General features: G+C 39.0%; 1 protein-coding gene across 1 annotated transcript in view; it reads right to left on the bottom strand.

Annotated features, from left to right (window-relative positions):
• Positions 1 to 12,041, bottom strand: part of LOC308506762 (uncharacterized protein) — a 267,868-nt gene that overhangs the window by 99,686 nt on the left and 156,141 nt on the right. The window contains exon 8 of the mRNA XM_081070665.1: positions 55 to 130. Within this exon, the coding sequence (XP_080926791.1) occupies positions 55 to 130 (76 nt within the window). The remainder of the gene's footprint in view (positions 1 to 54; positions 131 to 12,041) is intronic.

The raw sequence follows: 12,041 nt of genomic DNA, 5'->3' as shown, positions 1-12,041 counted from the left end.
TTCTTTAGAATACATGAACTTGAAACTGACTAATATGAAAACAAACTTACAAACCTGTGACAGAAGAAGGCATATTCATGGTTTGTTGTGGGATCCCTGATAACAACATCATCAAGAAACCAGCCATTTCCTAAACACAGATTAAATAAAGCAAAAATGTGCTGTGAATACGTATGCTTCAGGTATTAACTTGAAGTTTTCAGACAGAGGACGTAGCTTCCAAACACATGTAAAGGCCTTATGTACCTGTAAGCTTTAATACTTCAAATAAAGCAAGATATAAGGGAAGCTGTAAGAAGCATTTAAAAATATTTCTTATACATGTAACAAGAGCACACTATATTTCAAGGCCTCATTGTTTTATATCTGTTTCATTGTGATTTTCCAAACAGGTCAAAATAGAACAATTCTTCAACTGTTCTCGAGTTCATAAAATGCCTTTAGAACCTTGTCCTAATATCTTCCAAAGAACATATATCTGATGAGTTACAATACTTTATATTCCCAAAACATATACATAGAGTGTTATACACTTCATATACATGTTTTAATAAGCTAGAAAATGAACAGTCATTCAGAAACTCTTTCCAAACATACACACTAAGCTGGTACACATGAAGATAATAATCTATTTTTAAATCTTTAATTGTACCTTAATTTTCAAACTGAAATTGATTAAACTATAATTTACCTTTATTTATAGATAAATTGATTATTTTAAGTAGTTATAGCAGTTTTATCTATACAAAAAGCCAGCTCAAAATACATCCTCATCTTTGACTTGATGAGATAATACTTATCAGCTGTAGGATAAAACAATTTTTTTGACATTCAATATTATTTTATATTAATTTCAGGAGTTAACATAATGGTTAGACATTTATATAATTTAAGAAGTGATCCTCCTCACTATGAGGTCTGACAATTAAGTTAAAAAACTTGTTGCAATAATGTTGCTAACCATTTTTTATATCAGAGGGATTATTCATTATGAATTTGTACTAACTGGACAAACAGTTAACAAAGTTTACTATCTGGAAATGCCGAAAAGGCTGTGTGAAAAAGATGACCTGAACATTGTGCCAACAATTCATGACTCTTGCGTCACGACAATGCACCAACTCATATGGCACTGTCCGTGAGGGAGTTTTTAACTAGTAAACAAATAACTGTATTGGAACACCCTCCATACTCACCTAATCTGGCCCCCAATGACTTCTTTCTTTACCCAAAGGTAAAGGCAACATTGAAAGGAAGACATTTTGATGACATTCAGGACATCAAGCGTAATACAAGGACAGCTCTGATGGCCATTCCAGAAAAATAGTTTCAAAATTGTTTTGAAGGGTGGACTAGGCACTGGCATCAGTACATAGCTTCCCACAGGGAGTACTTCAAAGGTGACCATGGTGATATTCAGCAATAAGGTATGTAGCACTTTTTCTGGGATGAGTTCGCCAACTTAATTGACATACCTTCATATATATGTATCACATCTTCTCTACCTAATCATCTGTCAAAGGACACATTGGTTGTTTCCATGTCTTGGCCACTGTGAATAATGCTGCAATGAGTATAGGGGTACATATATCCTTACAGACAAATGTTTTCAATTTGTGGGGTAGACACCCAGAAGAGGAATTCTGGGTTGTAAGGTAATTCTATTTTGAACTTTTTTAGGAAACTCCACACTGTTTTCCATAGTGGCTATACCAATTTACACTCCCAACAGCAGTGTATGAGGGTTCCTTTTTCTCCACAACCTCTCCAACATTTGTTATTACTTGTGTTGTTGATTCTAACAGGTATGAGGTGGTATATCATGTTGGTTTTGATTTACATTTCCCTAATAGCTAGTGAAGTTGAGCATTTTTTTTCATATATCTGTTGGCCATTTGTAAGTCTTCATGGGAAAAATGTCTGCTCAGGTCCTCTGCCTATTTTACAATCGGATCATTTGGGTTTTTATTTGTTATTTGTTGTGTGAGTTCTTTATATATTTTGGATATTAGTCCCTTCTCAGAGGTGTTGTTTGCAAATATTTTCTCTCTTTTGGTTGGTTGCTTCTTTCTTTTGTTGATGGTTTCTTTTGCTGTGCAGAAGATTTTTAGTTTGCTATAATTTCATTCATTTATTTTAGCTTTTACTTCCCTTGCCTTTGAGGTCAAATTCATAAAATCCTCTCTGAACCCGAGTTCCATAAGTTTCATATCTCTGCTTTCTTTATTACCTGTGCAATTTATTGTTTCAGGTTGTGTGTTTGGGTCTTTGATCCATTTTGAGTTGATTTTGGTGACATAGTAGTCTTGTTTCATACTTTTGCAAGTGGCTTTCAAATTTTCCCAGCACCATTTATTGAAGAGGTTTTCTTTTCTCCATTGTTTGTTTTTGCCTCCTTTGTCAAAAATTAAGTGCCCGTATATATGTGGGTTTATTTCTTGGCTCTCCATTCTATTCCATTGGTCTGTATGTCTTTTTTTCTGACCATGCTGTTTTGATTATTGTCACTTTGTAGTATAAATTAAAGTCAGGAAGTGTGGTATCTTCAGCCTTGTTCTTTTTTCTTAGGATTGCTTTGCCTATTCAGGGTCTTTTGTGATTACCTACAAATCTGACGATTTTTTTGTTCTATTTTGTTTTTAATGTCATTGAAATGTTGATGGGGATTGCATTAAATCTGCATATTGCTTTGTGTATTATGGCCATTTTAACTATGTTGATTCTTCCAATCCATGAACACAAAATATGTCCATTTCATATTTTCTATTATAAGAAAAACAACCTCCAGTTATATTTTATTGATTTAATTTTAGTCACTTCATAAATTCTCTCATTGCTTTTATAATTGTCACTTGATCCTCCTTGCATTTTAATAGACATTTCTATTACATATAAGAAATACTGTATCTTTTTCCCAAAATTATAGCTGTTTTAAAAAACAAATTATATTGTTTTCCAAAGAATGACTAAATTATAATGACAAAAATCCTTGTTGTATTTCTAATTTTAATGGATTTCACTTTAAGTGGTTGTCTTGAGTTAAATCATTCTAAAATATATTTTCGGTTCCAAATTTTGATAGGATTTTTAATAACAATATTATTTGACTCTTAAATAATTTTTCTGCTTCAACCTTCTAAGGCAATGAACTTTATTAATAGATTTCCTAATACTGAATTACCCTTGCATTTCTTGGCATGAACCCTACTTAGTTGTTATCTATTATTCCTTAATTATATTTCTGTCTTCACTCTGCACACATATAACTCAGGTAATGTGCACCTACATTTATCAGTCAGGCTGCTCTACAACTGTTTATCTGGAGAACACACTCTATGGAATATATGACATTGTCCCAGCAACTGTAAAAATCCTCACAAGTAACACAACATCAATTTTATTTGAATATTTGGGGTGGGGAAAATAAGAAATTTAACTGTTAAATTATAATGTTGACTTAGCCCTCTTGGGCTGTTATAACAAAATACCCAGAGTGGGTAGCTTATAGAGAGCAGAAGTTTTTTTTGTTTTGTTTTGTTTTTTTGTTTTTTTTTTCTTATAGTTCTGGAGGATAGGTAGTCCATGATCAAGGCACCCGCATGGTCACCTTGTGGTAGGGGTTATCTTCCTGGTTCATAGCCAGCGCCTTCTCAGTGTGTCCTCACAATGTGGAAGGGGCCAGAGATGTTTCTAGAACCCTTTTTATCTGAACACTAATCCCAATAAACACCTTCCAAAGGCTCCACTAATATCATTTCATACAGGAAATTAGGATTTCAAGATGTAAATATTGGGAGAAACATTCAGACCATAAAAAATATTGTTAAACAAATGTGAAAAAAATATCAAATATTTTTTTTTGCTTTAATTTTCAGTATAAACCATGAATCTGCTAAACAAAATGATATGTACTCAGAATAGGTGCTCTGAGTTCCAAAGGGCTTTTGTTCACACTAGGAACATATTACATCCCAAAGTAGCAGACTATACAGTCTTTTCAAGCACACATGGAACATTTTCCAAGATAGACCACATATTAGGCCACAAAACAAGTCTCAGTAAATTCAAGAAGATTGAAATTATATCAAATGTCCTCTCTACTCATAATGGTGTGAAACTAGAAATCAATTAAACATACACACACACACACACACACACACACACACACACACACACGGAGGCTAAATAGCATGCTACTAAACAATGAATAGCTCAACAATGAAATCAAGGAAAAAATCAAAGATACCCTGAAACAAATGACAATGATAACACAATAACCCAAAATCTATGGGACACAGCAAAAGCAGTCCTTAAAGGGAATTTCATAGCAATACAGGCCTACCTGAAGAAACAAGAAAAATCTCAAATAAACAAATTGACCTTACACTTAAATGAACTAGAAAAAAAAAAACAGCGAAAAACGAATGAATAAATAAATAAATAAGTAAATGAATAAATAAATAAATAAAAGCCCAATGTGAGTTCAAGAAAGGAAATAGTAAAGATAAGAGTGGAAATAAGTGATATAGAGTGAAAAAAATACAAAATATCAATGAAAGCAAGAGCTGGTTCTTTGAAAAGATAAACAAAATTGATAAACTTTTAACCAGACTCATCAAGAATAAAAGAGAGAAGACCCAAATACATAAGATCAGAAATGAAAGAGAAGTGACAACTGACACCACAGAAATACAAAGAATTATAAGAACATACTACAAATAATTATATGCCAACAAATTGTACAATCTGGAAGAAATGGATAAATTCATAGAAACATACAATCTTCCAAGACTAAATAAAAAAGAAACAGAGAATCTGAAACAACCAATTACTATTAATGAAATCAAATCAGTAATCAACAACCTCCCAACAAACCAAAGTCCTGGACCACATGGCTTCGCAGGTGAATTTTACCAAACATTCAAAGAATAATTATCACCTTTTCTTTTCAAACTATTCCAAAAATTTCAAAAGGAGAGACAGCTCCCAAGCTCATTCTACAAGGCCAGTATTGCCCTGATTTAAAAACCACACAACAACATTACAAAACAAACAAATAAACAAAGAACTATAGACTGATATCCCTGATGAACAGAAGCCAAAGTCCTCAACAAAATATTAGCAAACAAAATTCAGCAGTACATTAAAAGGATCATCAAGTAGTATTTATTCCTGGGATGCAACGATGGATCAATATCCTCAAATCAATTAACATGATACACCACATAAAAAAATGAAAGATAAAAATCATGTGATTATATCAATAGATGCAGAAAAAGCATTTGACAAAATTCAGCATCCATTTATGATAAAAAATTCTCAGCAAAGTGAGATTGGAGGGAATATAGCTCAACAAACTAAAGCCCATATATATGACAGACTCACAGCTAACCTCGTACTCAATGGGAAAAAGCTAAAACTGTTCTCCTTAAGATCAGCAGAAAGGCAAGGATGCCCACTTTCACCACTTTTATTCAATATAGTATTGGAAGTCCTAGCAACAGCAATCAGACAAAAAAAAAAAAGAAAAGAAAGAAAGAAAGAAAGAAAGAAAGAAAGAAAGAAAGAAAGAAAGAAAGAAAGAAAGAAAGAAAGAAAGAAAGAAAGAAAGAAAAAGAAAATCCATCCAAATTGGAAAGGAAGAAGTACAACTGTCATTATTTGCAGATGACATGATGCTACATATAGAAAAAACTAAAGAGTCCACTGGAAAACTATTAGAACGGATCATTGAGTAGCAGGATACAAAATTAGCACGATACAAAATTAATGTTCAGAAATCAGTTGCATTCTCATACACAATAACGTTTTTAAAATTTTATTTATTTTTTATTAGTTTCAGGTGTACAAAACAATGTAATAGACATTTACACCCCTCACAAAGTGATAACCCCTTCCCCCAATCTATTATGCCTCTGACATCATATATAGCTGTTATAATTCTGTTGACTCCATTCTCTATGCTGTATTCCATATCCCATGACTATATACATATTAAATTATAGTTGACATTCAATATTATTCAGTTTCAGGAGTACAGCACAAATCCAAAACTCTAATTCAAAAAAAGTATATGCACCCCTATGTTTACTGCAGCACTATTCACAGTAGCCAAGACAGGGAAACAACCAAAATGCCCATCGGTAGATGACTGGATTAAGAAACTGTGGTTTATAGTCCATTTATACAATGGAGTATTGCTTGGCCATAAAGAAGAAGGAAATCTTACCATTTGCAATAATATGGATGGACCTAGAGAACATTATGCTAAGTGAAATAAGTCAGCTGAAGCAATACAAATACAGTATGATTTCACTTATGCGTGGAATCTTAAGAACTGAATAAATAAGCAAACTAAACAGAAATAGTCTCAGAGATACAGAGGAAAAACTGATGATTGCTAGTTGGAAGAGGCGGGGATGAGGAAGCAGGTGAGGGTATTAGAAAGCACAAATCGGTAGATGCCTGACCATCAATAACTTCTTGAAGAAGTTGCTTTAACAATTCTTGTAAAACTGCTTTGGTGGTGCTGAACTCCTTTAGCTTTTTCTTCCCTGGGAAGCTCTTTATTTTCCTTCAATTTTAAATGATAACCTTTCTGGGTAGAGTAATCTTGGTTGTAGTTTCTTATTTTTTAAAGATTTTTATTTAAAAATATAGCTAATATACAACATTATATCAATTTCAGGTGTACAACATAGTTGTTCAACATTTATATACCTAAAGAAGTGATCACAATAATTCCAGCAACCATGTGACACCATAGTATGCTATCACAATATTATTGACTATCTTCCCCATGCTGTATATTAAATCCCCATGACTTATTTGTTTCATACCTGGAAATTTGAACCTCTTACTTCCTTTCACCTTTTTCCCTTCCTTTTGAATTTTTTCAATTATAGTTAACATTTAATATTATTTTATATTACTTTCAGGTGTACAGCATAGTGGTTAGACATTGTATACCGATAATTTAAGAAGCAGTCCCACTGATTAGTCTAGTACTCGTGTAGGTCCTTGTTTTTCATCACTTTGAATATTTTGTGCCAATCCTTTCTTTCCTTCAAAGTTTCTGTTGAGAAATCAACTCAGTCTTATGGAAGCTCCCTTGTAAATAACTAGTTGCCTTTCTCTTGCTGCTTTTAGGATTTTCTCTTTGTATTTAATATTTGCCATTTTAATTATCATGTGTCTTGGTGTGGGCCTCCTTGGGTTCATCTTGTTTGAGACTCTTTGAACTTCCTGAGCTTGTATGTCTATTTCCTTTTCCAGGTCAGAAATGTTTTCAGTCATTATTTCTTCAAATAGATTCTCAATCCCTTGCTTTCTCTCTTCTCCTTTTGGTATTCTTATGAAGAAATGTTGTTATGCTTGATGTAGTCCCAGAGATCTCTTAAACTAGCATCATTTTTTTTCTTTTTTGTTCCAAATGGGTGTTTTGTGCTACTTTGTCTTTTAAATTGCTGATTCTGTCCTCTGCTTCATCTAGTCTGCTTGTGGTTCCTTCTAGTTTGAGCAGCCCCAAGTTCATTTAAGTTATTGTATTCTTTATTTCTGACTCGTCCCTTTTTTATTGTTTCTATATCCTTTTTTACTCTTGCTATCTTTTTTTTTTTTTTTGAGGTTTTCACCAAGTTCCTTGAGCAACCTTATAACCATTGTTTTGAACTGTATTTCATCAGGTTGTTTGCCTCCATTTCATTTAGTTCTTTTTCTGGAGTTTTCTCATGTTCTTTCATTCGGGATATATTTCTTTGTTTTCCCATTTTGACTGCCTCTCTGGGTTCCTTTCTATGTATTAGATAGACCTCCTACATCTCCAAGTCTTGGCCAAATGGCCTTATGTAGCAAGTGCCCTGTGGGAAACAGTGGTACAGTCTCCCTTGTCACCTGCACTGGGTGTACCAGGAGTGTCCCTTGTGTGGGCTGTGCATACCCAAGAGTTGTCCAGGAAAGAGTACAATGTAGGTAGGGCCAGAAACATACACAGAGAAAGTGCCTTAGGCATTGAACCAGTTGGATGGGGCAGAGTCCTAGGAAGTCATAAGGGTAGTACAAGCGGGTGGAGTAAGCGGAGCTCACCAGGCCAATGGAGATTTAGATTTGCCCATGTAGAGAGGTGCGCAACACAGTAATGATGGCATCCACTTGCCAGCTGCAGGTGAAGAGGGTCCTACGCAGAGAAAATGGTGACTGTCTCTCCAGTCCTCACGCTGAGGCCACATACTGAGTCTCTCCCTGTATGTTTGTGATGCCTCCTGAGTCACTGATCTTCCACCAGAGCCCAGAATGCATACCTGAACATGAGTGAGCTTTGCACCCAGATGGTCAAAATCTCCACTCTTTTTCTCAGCCAGATATGGTGGGTGCTCCTCTTCCCAGAACTGGTACTCGGGGCTGGAGGGCCCAGTATGGGACTGGGGTCTCTCACTCTTCAGGGGAAGACCTCCACAGCCAAGATACCCCTCTAGATTCTCAACCACCACACACAAGTGTTGGGCTGCCCATACTGCATCATGTTTCCTCCTACCAGTCTCAATGTGGCTTCCTCTTTATATCCTTAGTTATAAAACTTCTGTTCAGCTATACTTCAGATGGTTCTTCAGTTTGATTGTTCTATAATTTAGTTGTAATTTTAATGTGGTCTCAGGAGGAGGAAAGCACAACATTTATCTACTTTGCTATCTTGGATCCTTCCTCTGGGAAACTCTTTATCCGTCCTTCAATTTTAAATGACAGCTTTGCTAGGTAGTATAATCTTGATTGTAGGTCCTTGCTTTACATCACTTTGAGTATTTCATGCCAATCCCTTCTGGCATGAAAAATTTCTGTTAAGAAATCAACTGACAGTCTTATGGGATGTCCATTGCAGATAACTAACTGCTTTCCTGATGCTGCTTTTAAGATTCTTTCTTTGTCTTCAACCTTTGGCATTTTAACTATGATGTATCTTGATGTGGGCCTCTTTGGGTTCATCTTGTTTGGGACTCATTGAACTTCCTGGGCTTGTATGCCTATATTCTTTACCAGGTTAAGGAAATTTTGCATCATTACTTCTTCAAATAGGTTTTCAATTCTTTGCTCTCTTCTCCTTCTGCTATCTCTATGACATGAATGTTAGAACATTTGATGTTGTCCCAGAGTGTCCTTATACTATCCTCATTTTTTGGATTCTTTTTTCTTTTTGGTGTTCTTTTTGGATGTTTTCTGTTACCTTATATTCTAAATCAGACTCAATCCTCTGCTTCATCTAATCAAGTCCTGATTCTCTCTAATGTGTTCTTCATTTAAGTTATTCTATTCTGCATTTCTGACTGGTTCTTTTTTTATGTTTTCTATCTCTATTTTTATATTTTCTGTCTCTTTGTTGAAGTTCTCCCTAAGCTCACTGAGCAACCTTACAAACAGTATTGAACTCTGCATCTGGTAAATTGCTTGTCTCCATTTTGTTTAGTTTGTTTTCTGAAGCTTTGCTCTGTTCTTTCATTTGGGACATGTCCTTTTGTCTCCCCATTTTGGCTGCCTCTCTGTGTTTGTTTCTGTGTATTAAGTAAGGCTGTTATGTCTATTGGTCTTATTAGAGTTGCTTTATGTAGTAGTTGTCTTGTGAGGTCCAGTGATGCAGTCTACGTGGTCACCTGAGCTGTGTGCTCCAGGTGTATCCCTTGTGTGGGTTGTGTGTGCCCTCTGTTTTAGCTGAACCTTGGTTGCCGTTTTTAGGTAAATGGGAGGGATTGACACTCTGGCTAATTAGTTGTGAGGACTTGTGTCACGCAGGGGACCCTGCTCGCTGCACCATTTGTCGTGCAGGGTCTCAGCTCCCACTCCCCGCCCAAGAACGCAGGACACGGTAAGGCCAAAAAGGAACACCCACGGAGCCATAGATAGGGGAGTCAAACCAATATATTCTCGCTGGTGGCTGGGCTGGTGTGGGGACAAAACCCCAAAAAACAGTTTCCAGGCTCTCGGCCTCACATAGAAAGGTGCTGGCTCGGGTAGTAAATGGCCATCCACTGTGATCAGATGCCAGCAGCTGTGGCTAGTTGGCCGTCAGCTGTAACCCGTAGGCCATTGGCCACTAATATAACGGCTGTGGCTACGCTAGCAGGGAAGGAATGGGGGGCTAGCAAGAAGATGGTTGCTGGCAAGCGTGGACTGCTGTTAGGCAGATTATGTAGATCCTGCTTCCTGTGTCTCCAGCCCAGCCACCAGCGAGAATATATTGGTTTGACTTCCCTATCTATGGCTCCATGGGTGTTCCTTTTTGGCCTTACCGTGTCCTGCGTTCTTGGGAGGGGAGCGGGAGCAGAGACCCTGCAAGACAAATGGCGCAGCGAGCAGGGTCCCCTGCGTGACACATGGCGTAGTCGGCAGGATACGGTGCTGGCCAAAGCTTTCCGAAGGGCAGTGGAGCAGTTTGTGCGTCTGAAAGCTCAGTCTGAGGAAGACCAGGAGGAGCAGCTACCGGAGAGCTCGATTCCCGTGGAGGGGTGGAAAGACGTGGATGGTTCCCCAACCAGCAGAGGCCGGAGAAAGCGGAGAAAACGAAGGTTGTTGCCACCCTGTGGGCTGGGAACTGTTTGCTGACGCAGCCTGGATGCGGGACTTGTCCCAGGAGGAAACACTTCCTGAGTCCTCCTTGGGAGATGAGGGTGAGGTCAAGGTCATCCCTCACCCCCAGGACAGCCCTGGCGAATAACTATGGACTATGGGGAATTGCCTTCTATGCCTGATTTAATGGACGCTTGACTGTTTGGGAACATACCATCATATAGTGGGACTGGTTGATGTTTGCTTTTGTGTCTTGACTGGCCGCCATTGATAATATGTAAGCACCTTGATGTGAGCCGCTGTTGTTCCAGCACGGTACCCCGAGAGGCACAGAGAGAGAGTGGCAGTGCCCTGAGAGCCCTGGCTGTGTCCAGGAAGTCTGGCTGTGTCCAGAGAGAGTGGCAGTGCCCTGAGGCCCTGGCTGTGTCCAGGAAGTCTGGCTGTGTCCAGAGAGTGGCAGTGCCCTGAGAGGCCCTGGCTGTGTCCAGGAAGTCTGGCTGTGCCCAGAGAGAGTGGCAGTGCCCTGAGGCCCTGGCTGAGTCCAGGAAGTCTGGCTGTGTCCAGAGAGAGTGGCAGTGCCCTGAGAAACTCTGGCTGTGCCCGGGGAGACAGGTGGTACCCTAAGAAGCCCAGGAAGTCTGGCTGTGCCCAGAAGTACTGGTGGTGCCCTGAGAAACCCTGGCTGTGCCCAGAGAGCCTGGCTGTGTTCAGGATAGTGCATTCACCTCCAGGCTCCTTACACAGGGCCCCTCGCAGAAGATGCTTGTCGCGTAGATTGTGAGGCGAGACCCTGTAGGGGTGGAGTGTGGGGACAAAACCCCAAAAAACAGTTTCCAGGCTCTCGGCCTCACATAGAAAGGTGCTGGCTCGGGTAGTAAATGGCCATCCACTGTGATCAGATGCCAGCAGCTGTGGCTAGTTGGCCGTCAGCTGTAACCCGTAGGCCATTGGCCACTAATATAACGGCTGTGGCTACGCTAGCAGGGAAGGAATGGGGGGCTAGCAAGAAGATGGTAGCTGGCAAGCGTGGACTGCTGTTAGGCAGATTATGTAGATCCTGCTTCCTGTGTCTCCAGCCCAGCCACCAGCGAGAATATATTGGTTTGACTTCCCTATCTATGGCTCCATGGGTGTTCCTTTTTGGCCTTACCGTGTCCTGCGTTCTTGGGAGGGGAGCGGGAGCAGAGACCCTGCAAGACAAATGGCGCAGCGAGCAGGGTCCCCTGCGTGACAGCTGGAGACACAGGAAGCAGGATCTACATAATCTGCAACCCGCCGTCCTAACAGCAGTCTGCACTTGCCAGCCACCATCTTCTTGCTAGCCCCCATTTCTTTTCTGCTAGCGTAGCCACAGCAGTTATATTAGTGGCCAATGGCTTACGGGTTACAGCTGACGGCCAACTAGCCACAGCTGCTGGCATCTGATCACAGTTGATGGCCATTTACTACCCGAGCCAGCACCTTTCTATGTGAGGCCGAGAGCCTGG

This window comes from Rhinolophus hipposideros (genome assembly GCF_964194185.1).
Source record: "Rhinolophus hipposideros genome assembly, chromosome: 13".
NCBI lineage: Eukaryota > Metazoa > Chordata > Mammalia > Chiroptera > Rhinolophidae > Rhinolophus > Rhinolophus hipposideros.
Note: the sequence above shows the minus strand (reverse complement) of the source record. Positions and strands in the feature narration are given on the sequence as shown.